This window comes from Gigantopelta aegis, chromosome 10, assembly GCF_016097555.1.
Source record: "Gigantopelta aegis isolate Gae_Host chromosome 10, Gae_host_genome, whole genome shotgun sequence".
NCBI lineage: Eukaryota > Metazoa > Mollusca > Gastropoda > Neomphalida > Peltospiridae > Gigantopelta > Gigantopelta aegis.
Genome location: NC_054708.1, coordinates 2424364 through 2446755, shown reverse-complemented (window position 1 = coordinate 2446755; position 22392 = coordinate 2424364). Strand labels below are relative to the sequence as shown.

Sequence of the window (22392 nt, the reverse complement as noted above, 5' to 3'; positions counted from 1 at the left end):
TTTAATATATTAATTAACAAACTAAGTTCAGATAGAAATATCACAAAGTATTGTAGTAGGACCCCGTACCTTTATTATATTAATTAACAAAGTTTAGATAGAAATAACACATAGTATTGTCATAGGACCACATGCCTTTAATATATGTATTGTAATAGGACAACGTACCTTTAATATATTAATTAACAAAGTTTAGATAGAAATATCACACATTATTGTAATAGGACCACGTGCCTTTAATATATTAATTGACAAAGTTTAGATAGAAATATCACACAGTATTGAAGTAGGACCACGTACATTTAATGTATTAATTAACAATATTAATATATTAAAGGTACGTGGCCCTGTTACAATATTGTGATATTATAATATAAACTTAGTTTGTTACTTAATATATTAAAGGTATGTGGTCCTGTTACAATAGTGTGATATTTCTATCTAAACTTAATTAGATTAAACTTGGTAAAATCAACTTTAATGTTCGAAAAATGAACTTTAATGTTGGAAAAATGAATTTTAATCTTGGTAAAATCAATTTTAATCTTGGAAAGATCTACGTATAATCTTTATATTTGGAAAAATCAATAACCTTTAATATATTGATTAACAAACCAAATTTTAGATAGATATATCAAACAGTGTTTTAATAATACACGTTAAATTAATATAACATTAACAAATTCAGTTTATATTAAATAGTAAAGCGTTAGAATACATCAATTAATCATACATTAATACGTTTCCGTAGTATTCAGTTAGACGTGTTCGACCTTTAGTAGACGGGTAGAACGATTTGTCTTCCGTTGTTCCCATTGCACCAAATACAACAAGTATACAAAACTAATGAAATCTATCTTTTTCCTATTATTCTACAAGATTAGTGGTAATGGATCAGCCTTTTTCAGCATCAAGTTGATATTTTTGTTACACGTCTGCTATAACATTAGCAGACGAAAACCGCACCAGTAATGCCGGGAGATGGCTGTGAAATATTCTACCAGTTTAATTATTCGACCAGTAATTGTCTTTTAGAGATCAGATAGTCCTGACATTGAATTTCTAAAGTGTAATAATTGGGCAAACTATGAACACTAGAATACACAATAATTGCCATCAAATGTCAAATTCATATTTCACAAACAGCATTAGGAGCAAAGGCGCGATTTCACATAAACATATTTCAATATGCTTTCTTTTGATCGCCACTATGACGTGCGTTTCAACAGCTGTGTTAATGACCATGGTATCTTTCCAAAATTTAATATTAACAGTATATGTTAATGTTCTTTTAAAACTAATTTTAAAATTATCCATGTTCAAAAACGTCCCGGTTTCAAGGTCACAGCTTGCGTAACTGTATTCAACTGATCAGCTTCCATGTTGTCAGCACTAAACTGACTCGTATAGAAGATGACAAATGTCTGGAAGACGAAGTGCGATCGAGTCCCGGGTGTAGACATCCTGACCAAGAGCCGAAACTTCCAGCTCGCCTTAATACTGACAGCTAGCTTTGTTATCTGTAGCTTCAACTTAATCCATCAAAAACCAAATGTACAAGCACGCCTTTATTGAGCACACTCTTGTTCAAATTACACGGACAGATCAGCTCCAGACGAAGGTGTGGTTGGTAAAACAAAGCTATAGAATTTAAACAAATATTCTGAATATTACCAGTTACATTGTACTTGTTACTAAATTTCAAAGGTACATGTATAATTTATTTGCTTCTGAATACTTAAATGATTGTAAATTTGTTTTAATAGCTATGACACCAGTTCCACAACCGCACATAAGATATATATTTAGACAATGACAGATTATTTGTGAAAACATGTACCTGCATTATTATCAGATTGAGAGAGAGAGAGAGAGAGAGAGAGAGAGAGAGAGAGAGAGAGAGAGAGAGAGAGAGAGAGAGACGGGCAGAAAGAGACAAAGGCAAAGAGAGAAAGTAAGATAGACAGACAGAGAGTGTGCATATTCTGTGTGCATTTTGTATGTGCGTGTTTGTGTATGTGTTTGTATGTATGTGTTTGTAGGTCTGTGTTTGTATGTCTGTTTGTGTGCCACTATTTGTGGCTGTATACGTGTGCGTGTGGGTGTGGGTCTCTCTCTCTCTCTCTCTCTCTCTCTCTCTCTCTCTCTCTCTCTCTCTCTCTCTCTCTCTCTGTGTGTGTGTGTGGTCTGTTTTGTGTGCATATGTACGTATGGGTGGGTGAGTGGGTGCATCTGTGTGTGTAGTGTGTGTATGAGTGTATGTATGCGTGTGTGTCATCTAGTTCAAAATAGTCTCTAACGGGTCTGCATTTCGATGACTATAGAATATTGTAATTTGGTTCAGCGATAAGATAAAAATAAGAAGAACGTGATAGCACCTTGACCCACACGGCGGCTTGCGAACACTCATCGTGATATGCTTAGTAAGGCCAAATAGATAACACTGACCGCCGCTGTTGCACACGAACTCCGCACATTTACCAGTGAGTGTTCTTCTTATTTATTCAATTTTCACTTTTATTTCTCCAGTGTCTTAATATAGACGGGTGTGTTCCAATTCCAGAAGGAAGCACAAACAGTAGGATTGAAGATGTATTAAGCTCCACAAGAATCCGGAGGCGTGTTCGTGTATTCTGAACACGATGCCTATCTATTGGCCCCCAAGTACACGCAGTTATCTTTATAGTTCGCGACACCTCAATACACCTCAAACGCCACATACATTCTTACAGAAGTAATAATGTTTGTGAACATAGCATCGTCCAAAGGCAAACTGTTCTAAAATAGAAAGCTGACATTTTATCCAAGTAAAGATTTGAATATATGATTTTAAATAACAAACATGAGATCCGGTTTATCCTAGTAGCACATGTAGCACGTGCTACGGGCCCCGCGCTTCAGGGTGCAGCGGTGATATGTACATTTATTTTCCCCAGGTCACTTTTCCCCTCTCCCTGAGTTGGTTGCAAAATATATATCCTGGGAAGGGGCCCCGCTGTTGTTTATGCTACAGGCCCCGCGGATACTTAAACCGGCTCTGACAAACGTTTCTGTTTATCCTGGAAACCCTGTTATGTTTAAGATGCTTAACACACACCTAGCCTCATCCCACTTGGTTGGCTACAAAAGAGGTACGTCCATGAGATATCATAATTAGATAGAGTGTTTCGCCATTATATTTCACTTGTTCGTCATACATTTCACTTGACTCTTTTGGTACTGGGTTCCTAAACAAAGAGATATACTGCGGTACCCACTAACTGCAAAGCCCAATTCCTACGTTATCAAACGCTGATCACAGGCCTCATCATAATCCACTGTTAATATGATGCCAGAAAGTTCCAGTAAGAACAATCAGATGTGGATTCACAGACGAATATATAACTATATTCCGTAGAGGTCAACAATGTTTAACAGAGTTCAGACAAAAGTATACTAAAATTTTATTTCGGTTTCCTCAGTTTTTCAAACGACATTATATTAGGAATGTTTGCACTATAACAAGATGACAACAGAGTTTTTCGTAGAATATATACAGACATGATTCAAAACAATTATACAGATTGTTTTATCAGAAAGAAAGAAAGAAATATTTTATTTAACGACGCACTCAACACATTTTATTTACGGTTATATGGCGTCAGACATATGGTTAAGGACCACACAGATTTTGAGAGGAAACCCGCTGTCGCCACTACATGGGTTACTCTTCCCGATTAGCAACAAGGGATCTTTTATTTGCGCTTCCCACAGGCAGGATAGCACAAACCATGGCCTTTGTTGAACCAGTGGTTGGTGCAAGTGGTTTACACCTACCCATTGAGCCTTGCGGAGCACTCACTGAGTCGGTATCTGGATTAAAAATCCCATGCCTCGACTGGGATGTGAACCCAGTACCTACCAGCCTGTAGACCGATGGCCTAACCACAACGCCACCGCAGCCGGTGTGTTTTATCAGAAGACACATGGATACAAGATGACATATTTAAAAACACACAGTGTCAGTCGGCAGGAGACGAACACACTATACTGACTCGCATGGCACTTCACAGTCATAGACAAAGATCAAGACCAAATTGTTTAACGTGCACATTCATAGCAAGCTGTTGTAGCGCACGCCTGTCCTGGGCACAAGTACCTGCCTCAACCGGTTGATCCGTCCAGGACCGGAAAGAGTCATAGATATTTCCCTAACCATTTTATTGAGAACAACACCGTGGTGCATGCATGGAATGCCCAATTAATCGTAGTTTAATCTGTGTAAGCACTGTCAAACACTCGCTTCTAAAATAGTGTAACAGTTATGTATTTAGTACTCAGTAATTTGTAAATGATGCTCTTACTGTCATTACAATAATATGACATAGACTTTCTGTGTTTGTTGATTTTTTAATAGCACTGTCGTTAAAAAGAAGCTAATTTAAAATGAGCCAATGTCCTTAACGGCGACTTTTTCTTCTTTCCTTCAGGACCTAACTTCAAGATGAGACTGTTTGTAGCTGTTGCCCTTTTAGGGTAAGTTTCATACTGTCTAGTTTCGTTTGCTATGGGTTTTAAAGAAACATTTTATTTTAGTTTTATATAGTCTATATGTAACCCGGGGCAGAAGTAAAGACAACACTTCTTGTGGTTCCAATGTTGTATTGTAGGCCAATTGGAAAAACCAGACATCCACAATGTCTATTTGATCAGACACTTGAAATGCAGCAGTGTTTAAAAAATATATATCTAATAATTAAGCACTTATTCTCTGCAGAATAATTTGATAAAGTAATATGGACTGTCTGCTTCTGGTGAAAGCTGATGGAAATCTGACAATTAGGAAAAATCTAGTTATAAAGGGCGTAGTCCAAAAGCATGCAGTGCATGTCTCGGTGTCGAGTCATCAGTCTTGCATGAACTGTCATCGTCGCACGTGAATTAACAACTACTAACAAACCCAACACAATAAACAATGACCACTGCTAACACAAAAGATGAAATAGACAACACACCTTTCTTTAACTATTTTATATTTAAAGATCGACTCCTACAAATTAGTTTTTAAAAATACTTAATATATTATAATTAATATTTAATTGAAATCTTTGATAATTAATAATTTAACACCTGGTTACATATTCCCCTCCCCGAGGTAAATGTCTCCTGACATTTAGTCACGATTCAGCTGTACATTTCATAAGACAGCTGCAAATAAAATACTGTTAATTACATCAAACATTAAAATTCAGACATAAATACATTATAATGCATATATACTGCGATATACAAATTTGTCTCTGCAATACCTCAAATGTCCGAACCTAAACAAATACAAAAACAATTAGTTAGGTTAAATATATACAATTATCAAACACCACAGCTGATAACTTAGCTATCTGCTGCTGATCTCCCCACTTAAACTCAGCTACTGGTTTCTTCTTCTTCCTGGACTTCCGTGCTGCAGGACTGGTTCCATGCCCTTGAAGCAAAACGTTCAAAGGTTCCACCAGCTTGGCGTAGTCCTTGATAAAACGGCGATAATACCCTGCAAAACCCAAGAACTGACGAAGCTCCTTAATATTCTTCGGTACCGGCCACTGCTCAACAGCTGACGTTTTCTCAGGATCCGTAGATATACCTGCTTCTGAAACTACATGTCCAAGATAAGAAACTGAAGTATTAAAAAGTTCACATTTAAATGGTTTAAGCTTTAAATTGTGTTGACAAAGTCTAGCAAATATAGCTTGCAAACGCTCCACATGCTCTTCAAAAGTCTTGGAAAACACTAAGATGTCATCTATAAATATCAGACAAGTCTTCAAGTGCATCTCACCCATGCATTTTTCCATCAGACGCTGGAAAGCCGCTGGGGCACTGGTAAGGCCAAATCCCATCCGGTTACACTCGTAAAATCCCAATTTGCTAACATTGAAAGCTGTTTTCTCCTTGTCGTTCTCGTCGACCTCCACCTGCCAATAACCTGATCTCAAGTCTAACTTGGAATAGTACTTAGATCCATGCAATTTATCTATAACATCATCAAATCTTGGAAGCATGTAACTGTCTTTGTGAGTCCGAGAATTTAAAGTCCTGTAGTCTATACAGAATCTCAAAGAACCGTCTTTCTTCCTTACCAAAACAATGTTAGATGAAAAAGGACTGCTAGACTCTCTGATTATACCTGCATCAAGCATTTCCTTGACATGTTGACGAACCTCATCATACATACCAAGATGAATCTTTCTATAGGGAAGCTTGAACGGTCGCTTGTCATCCAGCTCTATCCTATGCTTGACTAAGTCTGTATTTCCTATATCTAGAAGACCTGAAGAAAAAACATGTTTCCACTTACCCAGTACCTGTCTAACTTGGGATAAATGATCTTCACTAAGGTTATCTCGGTCTATCTGTACACCAATTTCCTCCGGAGTAGAAATATTCTAATCTTTACCAGGTAATTCAGCTAAACTATCAATAACCTTTACGTCTTGGATACTGCATATCTCCGACCTGGGCTTAATGAGTAGTGGCTTTGCGGACATATTACAAATCTTGACAGGTTTATTTGGCCTGGTTTATCTTCACAACTCTAGGACATACTGAAAATGTAGAACTCCCATCCAAGTTTTCAGTAACAACTTCAGAAATGTTTGAGCTAACTCCCCTTGCTATACAGTTAACAACCGCTGACTGGTATGAAGCTACATAGAATGGCTTCCTATTTAAAGATTTAACTTTAAAAACATTGCAAGCAATGCTATCAAATGTCACCTGCCATTCGGAAGGAATGTTACCGTCTGTTCCTCCTGAGGAAACATCTCTACACAGTCTAATGATGTTTGTTCCAACTATCACAGGACATTTCGCTGTACATTCGGTATCTGGTACAACCAACACAGGAACAAAAAACTCTGTATCTGCTAAAAAAGAAACAAGAATTGAACATTCAATGTATCCCAAATACTTCAAAGATGAACCATCTGCTACAGATACTTGTAATCCTAATGTATCTAAGCTAAGAAGATTCGGCCTAAGTACATCAGGTAAGTTGTTATATCCCGTCTCTGAAATAGTTGTAACCATTGACCCAATGTCAATCAATGCTCTCATCCCTTGTCCATTGATCTTAATTAATCCATTGGAAGAACCAATTAATCTCTCCATTAAAGTTTGGCCAGGGTCATCATGTTTAACATGGTGAACTATGACCTCTGGTTGGCCATCATCAGAGGTCACTGCGCGTTTGGATGAAAACGACCCTCGCCACAGCCAGCTCGACCTCTGAAATGCCCTCTCTGGTAGTTATTCCCCCTACCTTGCAGATAAAAGTTTCCTCTTCCTTGCTGAAAAGATGAACTGCCACCACGCCCTCGGTTTCCAAATCCTTGACCCTTTATGTGGATATCATTTAATTTCCTAAGCAACACATTAAACTTGTCTTCTATCTTCTGATCTAACCTTTTCTCTAAAGCTTCCATTCTTTTATCAAACCGTTGTTCCAAAAATGAACCATCCTGGTCAGTCTTCTCAGTAGTCAGGCTCTGCTGATGAACCTTCTTAGATGTGTTAGCTAAAGTTATGCTAAGCTCCTTTTCTACACGTCTAATCTCCCTTAGTAATTCATCATAATTACGGATAGTATCATACTTGTGTCGAGTTTGACTTTTCAGCTTTTCACAACTTAAAGAAGTCCAAAATTTATACCTCAATAAATCATTCCCGGATCCTCTGTCCAAATAACCACAATCAATAGCGGATTGCAACAAATACTCTAGTCGACAACCAAAATTTGTTACAGACTCTCCCGGATTTTGAAAAGAGTTAAAAAAATTCCTGCATTATCATGCCATTGGTAACAACTTCACCAAAGAGTGTATCTAGCTTTGACAAGATATCCTCAACACTAGCTCTTTCTCCAAGAGGAATAAGCATTTTTCTTGCGGTACCCCTTAATGACCTTCTGATTGCCTCTAACACTACATGAATATTCATATCAGGATCAATAACTAAACATTGCACATCAAATCTCCACTCTGTAAAAGATACATCACCTTTTTGAGGCGGATCATCACCAGAAAATGGCGATATCTTAGGAACAACAGATGGTTGTTTCATACCAACATTATCATAACAGTTGTCCATGTACGAAAGTCTCTCCTTTGGTCTTGCTCCTAACTCTAGTTTGTTAAACTGACGAAACACATCTTTAGGCCTAGCACCTGCTTCTTGCATATCAATCACTACATCTTCACTTGGTGAACTAAAAGCTAGAGGACCTGATTTCCTCTCTGCTTTAGGTGTGATTACATACTTACCACTAGCATTCAGAGCCTCAATCATGTCAGACTCGACATGTTGAAATATATCCAAAGTACACAGTAGATAATAAATTAACCAACTATCTGTAATCTATCTACATACACATAGAGAAAATCTGAAATGAATATATGAAAACAATTAAAACAAATCCTTACATGTACATAAGAAAATTAGAATCAATATTTATGTACATCTAACACCAATTAAATCTGCAGAAAATACAGACCTATGTACCATCCAAGTAACTGACAACATCAGTAGCCTGAAACTCAAAACAGCATTATTTACAAAATTATATCTAGAGTAGTACTACACCACAATACATTATTCTGTACCTTGAAAAAAATAGTTTTTATGTAAGTTACAAACCACTAACCTTTATGAAAATATTACTGAAATAAAAAATTAAATTACATGTTATGAAAACAACTACATAATTGAATAGTATCACTCCAACTCTAAAAATTAAATAATTACTACATAGTTATGTTGTTCAACTCTGCATCCTGAAAATCAAAATAATCTTATAACCAATATTAACAATATCTACCTTTAATTATACTCTCTTTATCATAATATCACTGAAAAAAATATTAATGAATTAAATTTTTATTTTGTTTCACATCTACCGTAAACTAATATGCATTAATTTTAATTGCTTTATTATTTAATTGACCCTAATACCATCTACACAACTATAAAACCCATCATTCAGCTGAGAACAAAACGACCAACAAACACCTACCAAATGTACTTCACACTGAAATGTATACACTTTACAACACCTGTCCAGTCTAGTCTCAGTTTGGTCAACTGTCTTATGTCTTATGTCGTGCAAAAAATGTGAAGAACATGCATGTTAGTAGGGATGTGCTTTCATTGATGCAGGCAAACTTTTGTATCTTGAAAAACAAAAACAATACACAAGAAAAAATCAATACCACCGAAGCAGTAACAAACCTTTCCAGAAATTACCGGAAAAGTCCGAATTAAACGTAAACACTACCGTAGTACTAACATTATGAATTTATGTACACAAGGATACTATACCCTGGAACATGCCAACCTTTTCACACACACACACACACACACACACACACACACACACACACACACACGCACATACCAGGCGCGGATCCAGGAATTTTAAATAGGGGGGGGGGGCGAGGGCGCGAAGCGCCCGAGATTCCTAGGGGGTCCGGTGGAATGCTCCCCCGCGAAATTTTGAAATTTAAGTGGCCTGAAACACGATTTCCTCGCATCTGAGTAACAAAATAGCTATATTAACGTATGTTTTTGGTATTGTCATACTGTTTTTGTTATCTTCAAAATTTCATAAACTCTGGTCTCTTCTTTTTTTTAAAGTTAAAATGGTCATCTCTCCTTCCCATATTAGGCTGGTTTTCCGTTGACTGCGGCTGCCGGTAAATGGGAAGAAATATCGAAACAGTTGTTTCAGTAATATACATTGCTTTGAACAACTGGGCCAATGTGTATCAACAGCCATGGTGTATGCTATAGTTAAAAAAAAAAAAAAAAATTGACCCCCAAAATAGGGGGGCCCGGGCCCCTTGGGCCCCCCATTAAATCCGCGCCTGCATACTACGTAAAAAACCCAACCCACATTAAAAGAAGTTCATAAAATGACACAAAACATTGTTTTTAAAACAAAAGGTTCAGTTCTGTTGAAGACACAGTCAGTTCTTGACACTACACACGCGCTCCGTCGATTCCTTCCGGTCCCTTAAAGCAGCACTATCTACACATGTGAATCTCGCGAACACACACTTTTTAATTCTGCTAGCTAGCACACAAATAATTTACCCCACAACACACGAATCTATGTCGAAACCAAAACACTGTGGAACACATGTCGGTATCATCGGGTTGTCACCTCAACGGCGAAGGGAATCGACGTCGGATGTCTGGTTGTCCTCATCGGTTGAATAGGTCGTTAAACACGTTGGGCGCCATTTGTAACCCGGGGCAGAAGTAAAGACAACACTTCTTGTGGTTCCAATGTTTTATTGTAGGCCAATTGGAAAAACCAGACATCCACAATGTCTATTTTATCAGACACTTGAACTGCAGCAGTGTTTAAAATATATATATAATAATTAAGCACTTATTCTCTGCAGAATAATTTGATAAAGTAATATGGACTGTCTGCTTCTGGTGAAAGCTGATGGAAATCTGACAATTAGGAAAAATCTAGTTATAAAGGGCGTAGTCCAAAAGCATGCAGTGCATGTCTCGGTGTCGAGTCATCAGTCTTGCGTGAACTGTCATCGTCGCACGTCAATTAACAACTACTAACAAACCCAACACAATAAACAATGACCACTGCTAACACAAAAGATGAAATAGACAACACACCTTTCTTTAACTATTTTATATTTAAAGATCGACTCCTACAAATTAGTTTTTAAAAATACTTAATATATTATAATTAATATTTAATTGAAATCTTTGATAATTAATAATTTAACACCTGGTTACATATATATTGTGGGTGGTGTTTTATATCTGACTGGTAGCTGGCGACTCAGAGCCGACGAAGGAGGTGGCTATGTTCATGCTTTGTCTATATATTGTGTGTTGTGTTTTATATCAGACTGGTGGCTGGTAACTCGGAGCCGATGAAGAAGGCGGCTGTGTTCATGGTTTGTCTATATATTGTGTGTTGTGTTTTATATCAGACTGGTGGCTGGTAACTCGGAGCCGATGAAGGAGGCGGCTGTGTTCATGGTTTGTCTATATATTGTGTGTTGTGTTTTATATCAGACTGGTGGCTGGTAACTCGGAGCCGATGAAGGAGGCGGCTGTGTTCATGGTTTGTCTGCATATTGTGTGTTGTGTTTTATGTCAGACTGGTGGCTGGTAACTCGGAGCCGATGAAGGAGGCGGCTGTGTTCCTCGTTTGTTTATATATTGTGTGGGGTTTTTTTATATGTTAGACTGGTGGCTGGTAACTCGGAGCCCATGAAGGAGGCGGCTGTGTTCCTCGTTTGTCTATATATTGTGTGTTGTTTTATATGTTAGACTGGTGGCTGGTAACTCGGAGCCCATGAAGGAGGCGGCTATGTTTGACGGCGTGGACAACGACCACGACGGCTACCTGTCTCACGGCGAGCTCAAAGCCCTCTTCTTCCTCTTCGATCCTAACCGTAAGTCTAGAGATTTGTTCTGGTCTTTTCGTTTAAGCAACAAAAAGATATTCTTAGTTGTGTTCCATCTTTATTCTGTAAATTAATGAACAATTTGTTAACAATAGCATCCTGGGGGAGTATGTGAAGACTATATTGTGTAGCCAACAGTACATGTCGTAAAGGGACCCCGCATTATAATGAAAGTGGAGTACCGCCCTCGTGGCGTAATCAGGCACGACAAGCAGGGGGTGAGGTGGGCTTGGGGGTGCTACAGACCCCCCCCCCAATAATTCTGAACCAAAAATAACATTGGTAGTAAATCTTAAGGCAGAGATGAATTTTACTTGCAGATGAAGGAAATTGCATTTTAGGACATCTAGTTTTCAAAATTTTACGGGGGAACCCCTTAGAAACTTTCCTTTGCGCCCTCGATGTCAATCAGCCTCCCCCCATAATCTACTTGCTTCCGCCGTGTCTGGACTAGTGGTTAATACATGAGTGGACTCAATGCTAGCTGGTACTGGGTTCGCCATTTGTTCTCATAACTGATTGATATTGAAAGAACTTATCTAACAGCTTGGTTTGATGTTGAACTGATTTTCTGTTGCCAGATGACAAAACCATAACGAAGCAGGAGTTCACTACAGACTGGGTCAGCAAATTCCAGCTTGGAAACGAGCGTCAGGCGCATGCGCTCTTCCAGAAAGCCGACCAGACGGATGATGGTCTACTCAAGATGGATGATTTACCCTTCATCTTCCAGGCGTTTGATCTCAATGGTTTACCTTTTTTTTTACATGTAACGTTCATGGGGGATCCTTATAGTGCAGTCTGAGACGAGTGGGCGGGGTGGGTCGGTGGGAGGGATCATATCTACAGAATTATTGGTTAGGCTTCTCGGAAATGTTCTATGCAGTTTATTCCCTAGTATCATGCCAGTAGGGTTGATCTTGAAATAAAGTGCTCCGTGATTTCCGAGAGCGAAGAGAGGGAAATACTTTTTGGTGTTGATCTTTTCATGATAATTATATGTAACAGGTATTGAGGATTATGTCCGAATAAAATGCTGTTAGAGTGCACCACTTCAACCTTAAAACGAAACAGATTCTGATATTTTTAGGGAATTCGTTCAAACCTCACGATCTCACTAATAACTAGGGTCGTTTCGGAGTACGATACTAATAATTACGGAGTACGATACTAATAACCAGGGTCGTTTCTGAGTACGATACTAATAACTAGGTTCGTTTCGGAATACAATACTAATAACCAGGTTCGTTTCGGAGTACGATACTAATAACTAGGTTCGTTTTGGAGTACGATACTAATAACTAGGTTCGTTTCGGAGTACGATACTAATAACCAGGTTTGTTTCGGAGTACGATACTAATAACTAGCTTCGTTTCGGAGTACGATACTAATAACTAGGGTCGTTTCGGAGTACGATACTAATTACTAGGTTCGAGTCGGAGTACGATACTAATAACTAGGTTTGTTTCGGAGTACGATACTAATAACTAGGGTCGTTTCGGAGTACGATACTAATAACTAGGTTTGTTTCGGAGTACGATACTAATAACTAGGTTTGTTTCGGAGTACGATACTAATAACTAATAACTAGGTTCGTTTCAGAGTACGATACTAATAACTAGGTTCGTTTCGGAGCACGATACTATTAACTAGGTTCGTTTCGGAGTACGATACTAATAACTAGGTTCGAGTCGGAGTACGATACTAATAACTAGGTTTGTTTCGGAGTACGATACTAATAACTAGGTTCGTTTCGGAGTACGATACTAATAACTAGGTTCGTTTCGGAGTACGATACTAATTACTAAGTTTGTTTCGGAGTACGATACTAATAACTAGGGTCGTTTCGGAGTACGATACTAATAACTAGAGTCGTTTCGGAGTACGATACTAATAACTAGGGTCGTTTCGGAGTACGATACTAATAACTAGGTTTGTTTCGGAGTACGATACTAATAACTAATAACTAAGTTCGTTTCGGAGTACGATACTAATAACTAGGGTCGTTTTGGAGTACGATACTAATAACTAGGTTCGTTTCGGAGTACGATACTAATAACTAGGTTCGTTTCGGAGTACGATACTAATTACTAAGTTTGTTTCGGAGTACGATACTAATAACTAGGGTCGTTTCGGAGTACGATACTAATAACTAGAGTCGTTTCGGAGTACGATACTAATAACTAGGGTCGTTTCGGAGTACGATACTAATAACTAGGTTTGTTTCGGAGTACGATACTAATAACTAATAACAAGGTTCGTTTCGGAGTACGATACTAATAACTAGGGTCGTTTCGGTGTACGATACTAATAACTAGGTTCGTTTCGGAGTACGATACTAATAACTAATAACTAAGTTCGTTTCGGAGTACGATACTAATAACTAGGGTCGTTTTGGAGTACGATACTAATAACTAGGTTCGTTTCGGAGTACGATACTAAAAACTAGGTTCGTTTCGGTGTACGATACTAAAAACTAGGTTCGTTTCGGGGTACGATACTAAAAACTAGGGTCGTTTCGGAATACAATACTAATAACCAGGTTCGTTTCGGAGTACGATACTAATAACTAGGTTCGTTTCGGAGTACGATACTAATAACCAGGTTTGTTTCGGAGTACGATACTAATAACCAGGTTTGTTTCGGAGTACGATACTAATAACCAGGTTTGTTTCGGAGTACGATACTAATAACTAGCTTCGTTTCGGTGTACGATACTAATAACTAGGGTCGTTTCGGAGTACGATACTAATAATTACGGAGTTCGATACTAATAACTAGGGTCGTTTCGGAGTACGATACTAATAACTAGGTTTGTTTCGGAGTACGATACTAATAACTAGGTTCGTTTCGGAGTACGATACTAATAACTAGGTTCGTTTCGGAGTACGATACTAATAACTAGCTTCGTTTCGGAGTACGATACTAATTACTAGTTTTGTTTCGGAGTACGATACTAATAACTAATAACAAGGTTCGTTTCGGAGTACGATACTAATAACTAGGGTCGTTTCGGAGTACGATACTAATAACTAGGGTCGTTTCGGAGTACGATACTAATAACTAGGTTTGTTTCGGAGTACGATACTAATAACTAATAACAAGGTTCATTTCGGAGTACGATACTAATAACTAGGGTCGTTTCGGAGTACGATACTAATAACTAGGTTCGTTTCGGAGTACGATACTAATAACTAATAACTAGGGTCGTTTCGGAGTACGATACTAATAACTAGGTTCGTTTCGGAGTACGATACTAATAACCAGGTTTGTTTCGGAGTACGATACTAATAACTAGCTTCGTTTCGGTGTACGATACTAATAACTAGGGTCGTTTCGGAGTACGATACTAATAACTAGGTTTGTTTCGGAGTACGATACTAATAACTAGGTTCGTTTCGGAGTACGATACTAATAACTAGGTTCGTTTCGGAGTACGATACTAATAACTAGGTTCGTTTCGGAGTACGATACTAATAACCAGGTTTGTTTCGGAGTACGATACTAATAACTAGCTTCGTTTCGGTGTACGATACTAATAACTAGGGTCGTTTCGGAGTACGATACTAATAATTACGGAGTTCGATACTAATAACTAGGGTCGTTTCGGAGTACGATACTAATAACTAGGTTTGTTTCGGAGTACGATACTAATAACTAGGTTCGTTTCGGAGTACGATACTAATAACTAGGTTCGTTTCGGAGTACGATACTAATAACTAGCTTCGTTTCGGAGTACGATACTAATTACTAGGTTTGTTTCGGAGTACGATACTAATAACTAATAACAAGGTTCGTTTCGGAGTACGATACTAATAACTAGGGTCGTTTCGGAGTACGATACTAATAACTAGGGTCGTTTCGGAGTACGATACTAATAACTAGGTTTGTTTCGGCGTACGATACTAATAACTAATAACAAGGTTCATTTCGGAGTACGATACTAATAACTAGGGTCGTTTCGGAGTACGATACTAATAACTAGGTTCGTTTCGGAGTACGATACTAATAACTAATAACTAGGGTCGTTTCGGAGTACGATACTAATAACTAGGTTCGTTTCGGAGTACGATACTAATAACCAGGTTTGTTTCGGAGTACGATACTAATAACTAGCTTCGTTTCGGTGTACGATACTAATAACTAGGGTCGTTTCGGAGTACGATACTAATAACTAGGTTTGTTTCGGAGTACGATACTAATAACTAGGTTCGTTTCGGAGTACGATACTAATAACTAGGTTCGTTTCGGAGTACGATACTAATAACTAGGTTCGTTTCGGAGTACGATACTAATAACCAGGTTTGTTTCGGAGTACGATACTAATAACTAGCTTCGTTTCGGTGTACGATACTAATAACTAGGGTCGTTTCGGAGTACGATACTAATAATTACGGAGTTCGATACTAATAACTAGGGTCGTTTCGGAGTACGATACTAATAACTAGGTTTGTTTCGGAGTACGATACTAATAACTAGGTTCGTTTCGGAGTACGATACTAATAACTAGGTTCGTTTCGGAGTACGATACTAATAACTAGCTTCGTTTCGGAGTACGATACTAATTACTAGGTTTGTTTCGGAGTACGATACTAATAACTAATAACAAGGTTCGTTTCGGAGTACGATACTAATAACTAGGGTCGTTTCGGAGTACGATACTAATAACTAGGGTCGTTTCGGAGTACGATACTAATAACTAGGTTTGTTTCGGCGTACGATACTAATAACTAATAACAAGGTTCATTTCGGAGTACGATACTAATAACTAGGGTCGTTTCGGAGTACGATACTAATAACTAGGTTCGTTTCGGAGTACGATACTAATAACTTCGTTTGTTTTATAGGAGATGACCGAGTGGACATGAACGAATTCCTCACTAAGTGGGGTGATCTCGAACTATACGTGGTCAAATCCGCCAACTGAAAACAGACTGCTTAAACTGAAAACAGACTGCTTAAACTGCAATAAACCGTGTCCATTCCATCTGAGTTTTCTTTAATCTGTTAGACTCTTTATTGCTATAAATTATAACTACATGTCAGTGTTTCTACAGGCCAACATGTTCCACCCAAGACATCTGGGACCGATCACCATTCCATGATGTCCTGGACTGAAACATTTTTCACCAAGCACCTTCTTAACATGATGCTTCTACTGGGATATCTTGGTCTGATATATGTTTCACCAAGCACCTTCTTAACATGATGCTTCTACTGGGATATCTTGGTCTGATATATGTTTCACCAAGCACCTTCTTAATATGATGCTTCTACTGCGATATCTTGGGCTGATATGTTTCACCAAGCACCTTCTTAATATGATGCTTCTACTGCGATATCTTGGGATGATATATGTTTCACCAAGCACCTTCTTAATATGATGCTTCTACTGCGATATCTTGGGCTGATATATGTTTCACCAAGCACCTTCTTAATATGATGCTTCTACTGCGATATCTTGGGCTGATATATGTTTCACCAAGCACCTTCTTAATATGATGCTTCTACTGCGATATCTTGGGCTGATATATGTTTCACCAAGCACCTTCTTAATATGATGCTTCTACTGCGATATCTTGGGCTGATATATGTTTCACCAAGCACCTTCTTAATATGATGCTTCTACTGCGATATCTTGGGCTGATATATGTTTCACCAAGCACCTTCTTAATATGATGCTTCTACTGCGATATCTTGGGCTGATATATGTTTCACCAAGCACCTTCTTAATATGATGCTTCTACTGCAATATCTTGGGCTGATATATGTTTCTCCAAGCACCTTCTTAATATGATGCTTCTACTGCAATATCTTGGGCTGATATATGTTTCACCAAGCACCTTCTTAATATGATGCTTCTACTGCAATATCTTGGGCTGATATATGTTTCACCAAGCACCTTCTTAATATGATGCTTCTACTGCGATATCTTGGGATGATATATGTTTCACCAAGCACCTTCTTAATATGATGCTTCTACTGGGATATCTTGGGCTGATATATGTTTCACCAAGCACCTTCTTAATATGATGCTTCTACTGCAATATCTTGGGCTGATATATGTTTCACCAAGCACCTTCTTAATATGATGCTTCTACTGGGATATCTTGGGCTGATATATGTTTCACCAAGCACCTTCTTAATATGATGCTTCTACTGGGATATCTTGGGCTGATATATGTTTCACCAAGCACCTTCTTAATATGATGCTTCTACTGCAATATCTTGGGATGATATATGTTTCACCAAGCACCTTCTTAATATGATGCTTCTACTGGGATATCTTGGGCTGAGAACATTTATTTTCCAAAGTTATCTTGCCATATAAAATAATGCTACAAATAGTGCCTGTCTGTTTCTGTTAGCCCAAAATGTTCTCGTGTGAGTTTTTAGGCCGTTAGAGTGTAAAATGGTTGGGCAGCTACAACTGTCAAAGGAGCAGATGAAGAAAGGTCATGGATCTGGAAAGCCCCTTTTCTAACGATATCATTCGTCTGTATGACACAACAACACGAGACAGATTCATCCTTCCTAAACTGCCGTTAAGAGGACTGCCAATTCCCAAACTAACGTCAAATAAGAGGATAAGTCCTCGGAACTGTTCTCTCCACACCAAGTACAGCACGGCAGAGCGAAGTCCTCGCGTGTACGACGTACACACCCAGTAATCTCGGAACTGTTCTCTCCACACCAAGTACAGAACGGCAGAGCGAAGTCCTCGCGTGTACGACGTACACACCCAGTAATCTCGGAACTGTTCTCTCCACACCAAGTACAGCACAGCAGAGGCGGACCAAGGGGACTCGTCCTCCCTAAACGTATTAAAGCGCCTTCCCCCTCCTTTTATTTCTGTTACCTTGGGATGATATTTTGATGAGTTGGTCTATGTGCCCTTTTGTCGTATCCCCCCACCCCCCGCAAAATACGTCCTGGACCCGCCCCTGCAAGGAGTGTATTGTAACGACGAGGCTGGTAATGGGGTTGTAATCGGTTGAAGGATATTAGTGTAAACCGCTCAACACGGTGCACGTGGTGCATACGTTTCTTACTCTGAGCTTTCGAAACCGTAAACGTGTGTGGGACAGATGAAAGTTAAAACTTTGTTTTATGTAACGACACCACTAGAGCACATTGATTTATTCATCATCGGCTATTGGCTGTCAAATGTTTGGTAATTTTTGACATATAGTTTTAGCGAGGAAACTCGCTACATTTTTCCATTGGTAACAAGGGATTTTCTATATGTACCATCCCACTAACAAAACAGCGCATACTACTGGACTATATGTCAACATTAATAAATGTTTGACATCCAATAGCCGATTATTAATAAATCAATGTGCTCTAGTGGTGTCGTTAAACAAAACAAACTTCTCTTCTTCTTTTTTTCTTTTTTTTTGGGGGGGGGGGGGGGGGGGGTGCACTGGCTGAGACGAAAAAAAGGCCAATGGGACCACCGACAGGGAGCGATCCCAGGCTGACCTCGCCTCAGGCGAGTACTTTCCCACTGGGATACGTCCCGCCCCTGGCACAGATGAGGCCATATTCTCCGTTTCTACATACCATATTAAGTTTTAAAATTGTACAAACATTTATTTGATTGTGGTCCATAATCAACAGGCGGTGGCTTCATTGAGCTATCTCTGATTCCAAAGGTTGTGGTATGTGCTATCTTGTCTTTGGGATGGTGCATATAAAAGATCCCTTGCTGCTAATCGAAATGAGTAGCCTCAATATCTGTGTTGTCCTTTACCATATGTCCGACGCCATATAACCGTAAATAAAATGTGTTGAGTGCGTCATTAAATAACCCATTTCCTTCCTTCCTTCCATCCAGTTCTCCACAGCAGATGTAACAAAGGCCGTGGTGGGTACTATCCTGTCTGTGGGATGCTGCAAATAAAAGATCTCTTGCTCCTCAATTATAATTTATGTCCGACGCCATATAACCATAATTAAAATGTGATTAGTGCCTCGTTAAATAAAACATTTCCTATTATTTGAAACGTTTTGTGTTTTTTTGCACGCTTAAGTAGCTTACTCTCAACCGTTATCAATTACAGTCATTATTTACATTTAGTGACCCCATTCCAAAGTCAAACCTATTGAAGTAGATTCCGATCATCCGTTATGAATAATAATCATTATTTATATTTATTGTTCCCATACCAAATACAAACCTACTTAAGGACGTTGTCCAGGTCATTGTTAGGTAACTGGAAGGCGCTGTCAACATATAGTTCAGATTTATGACTCACTCTAGGCAGGAATTCTGACATCATCGGCGGAGTCCTACCCAGAACAGTTAAAGTTGTTCTGTTTAACGACACCACCAGAGTACATTAATTTATTAATCATCGGCTACTGGATGTCAAACATTTGGTAGTTCTGAGTCAGTTGTAGACCACATACAATCAATCATCTGATCCATATTTACATCTATTGACCCCAAACATTCCATTAATAGTATTGCATATTCTTGAATATCTGAAATATGGGACGTCCCACCAACGGTTGGACATTAGTAGCAAGGTATCTTTTATATGCACCATCCCACAGACAGGGTAGCACATATCACGGTATTTGATATACCAGTCGTGGTACACTGGCTGGAATGAAAAATAGCCCAATGGACCAACGAAGAGGATCGATCATAGATCGACCGTGCATCAGGCGTGCGCTTTACCAGTGGGCTACGTCCCACCCATATTCAGAACATGATCATTATTAACAGGGTTAGTGCAGTCCTTTTACCGTTACGTCCCACCCATATTCAGAACATGATCATTATTAACAGGGTTAGTGCAGTCCTTTTACCGTTACGAGTATGTTCGACATAGCTCACCAGAGTAGACAAGAAGGTGTGTGTTTATCAAGGTTGGAGTTGGTTAGACTTTAACTAGTTACATGTCTGTTTTGGTGTCTGTTTTTAGACAAAATGAAAAACAAATGCTGCTTGTAAACTGACTTCGTGTCTTCTACCCCAACACGGAGACGGGGGTGGGGGGGGGGAGGGGGGGGGGGGGGATGGGGGAATCCATTGGTCTATTTCTTGTTACACTCAGTGAACCATCACTGGCATATTAAAGGCCGTGGTATGTGCGTTCCTGTTTGTGGTATGGTGCACAAAACAAGATCCCTTGCTACTAATGGAAAAATGCATCGGGTTTCCTCTCTAATACTATATGTAAAAATTATCAAATGGTTGACATCCAATAGCCGATGATTAATAAATCAATGTGCTCTAGTGGTGTTGTTAAATAAAACAAACTCTTTTTTATTTAAATGAGCTATATGTATATGCAGTGTCTATACTGTATTATGACTGATGTTAATGATCAGCCAGTGGTACATAACAGCTTTGACATTTGAATTATTATAACCTGTAGCAAACTTCAGAATATTGCCAGCAAGGCACGGGTTTACGACGTTTCAGTTGGACGTGTGGAACTTAGTGAACCCAAAATGTCTTCAAGAACTTTCTATTAGACTTGATGATTTCGATGACGATTTTTTTAATTATATATATACATACCCTCTCTCAACTTGATTAGTGAAGAAGAAGAAGAAGGTGATGATGATGATGATGATGATGTTGATGATGAAGATGATGATTTTAGTGACGATGATGATGACGTTGACTAAGACGAAAATGATGATTTTGATGATGTTGACAACGACGAATAAGAAGAAAATGGTGATGATGATGATGATGATGAAGATGATGGTGATGAAAATGGCGACGACAGTGACAATTAATATGATGATGACGACATAGTTTAACTTCGACTCAAGGTCATAAGGGTTGGTAAAACAAATATTGCCGTTGAGAGAAAGGAAAGTTAATAAAGTTCACTCCAGCCTATTCTTTAATAAGCGGTGCCACATTTGATCTACAGAATGATAAGAAACTGTCGCAAAAATGCTTCATTTAGAATATAAGATAACTTGTGTTTGCCAAATATATTTTGTGCCAAAAAAAGGTTATTACATAATATGAACTGTTGTAGTTTGAACAAATCTATCTTATCTGGTCCACGTGTTGTTTTCTCACTCCCTTACATGCAGCACTATCTGATAAGAGTGTGAAGTGAATGACACTAACCTAGTCGGTGCTAACAGTAAACCCGTACTGTTATTATATACACTACTTTCCATCCAACAGACCATGAGGTGGTTGCTGGCAATTATTGGACTCGTCCAGTTCTATATGTCGGGGTGGGTATTTTGGTACATTTTGATTTCAACATAATATTTAGTTATATTTTTCCTTTTCAGATTGTCACGGGGATTCTATAATTCCCGTAACCGAATAAAACACGATTATCAAAATCTCTCTCCTAACTGTATATCTATTAGATCTCTCTGTAACAGGCTGTTAAACCTAGTATGGCTCGTCTCTAGGTATGATCAGAGATACGATCTTATATAAAGTATATATAATATAGCACGTTAGTTCTCTAGAAAACACAACAAAAACACAATACACTTTGGAATCTGTATTAATCTACGCTGACAAATGTACAGCCGTAGTAGTAAATTAATAACAACAATAATAACAACCCAGAACTGATCACTTAATTAGTTAATCTCTGGGTGTCTAGTTACACAATATGCGAATCACTTCACCGTTACACCACACCCGCACGTGTGATAATTGAGAAACGCTTACAGGAGAAGTTAATTAATAAAGGAATTACAACACCATTCCTAACTGGTTAATTTATAATTAACCCTTACTACTCGTTCAGTAACGTGTGATAATTTAGGAACGCTTCTTGGGGAACTTAATTAATAAAGGAATTACAGCTCTATTCCTAACGGGTTAATTTTTTATTAACCCTAACTACTCTTCAGTAATCTTGTAACACAGAATTAATACTTATCACAATAAAGACAATAACCTACA

The 22392-nt window shown here is 38.5% G+C and overlaps 2 protein-coding genes across 2 annotated transcripts in view; both read left to right on the top strand.

Moving 5' to 3' along the window:
• The first annotated feature begins 2404 nt into the window (after positions 1-2404).
• Positions 2405-16465, top strand: LOC121384599. The gene is made up of 5 exons (XM_041515058.1): positions 2405-2483; positions 4470-4515; positions 11344-11468; positions 12062-12229; positions 16328-16465. The coding sequence occupies exons 2-5, from the start codon at positions 4484-4486 to the stop codon at positions 16405-16407; spliced, it is 405 nt and encodes a 134-aa protein (XP_041370992.1). The 5' UTR covers positions 2405-2483; positions 4470-4483; the 3' UTR covers positions 16408-16465.
• A 5099-nt stretch (positions 16466-21564) lies between these two features.
• Positions 21565-22392, top strand: part of LOC121384813 (probable calcium-binding protein CML34) — a 4741-nt gene continuing 3913 nt past the window's right edge. Inside the window, exon 1 of the mRNA XM_041515403.1 lies at positions 21565-21701. Within this exon, the coding sequence (XP_041371337.1) occupies positions 21652-21701 (50 nt within the window). The 5' untranslated portion in view covers positions 21565-21651. The remainder of the gene's footprint in view (positions 21702-22392) is intronic.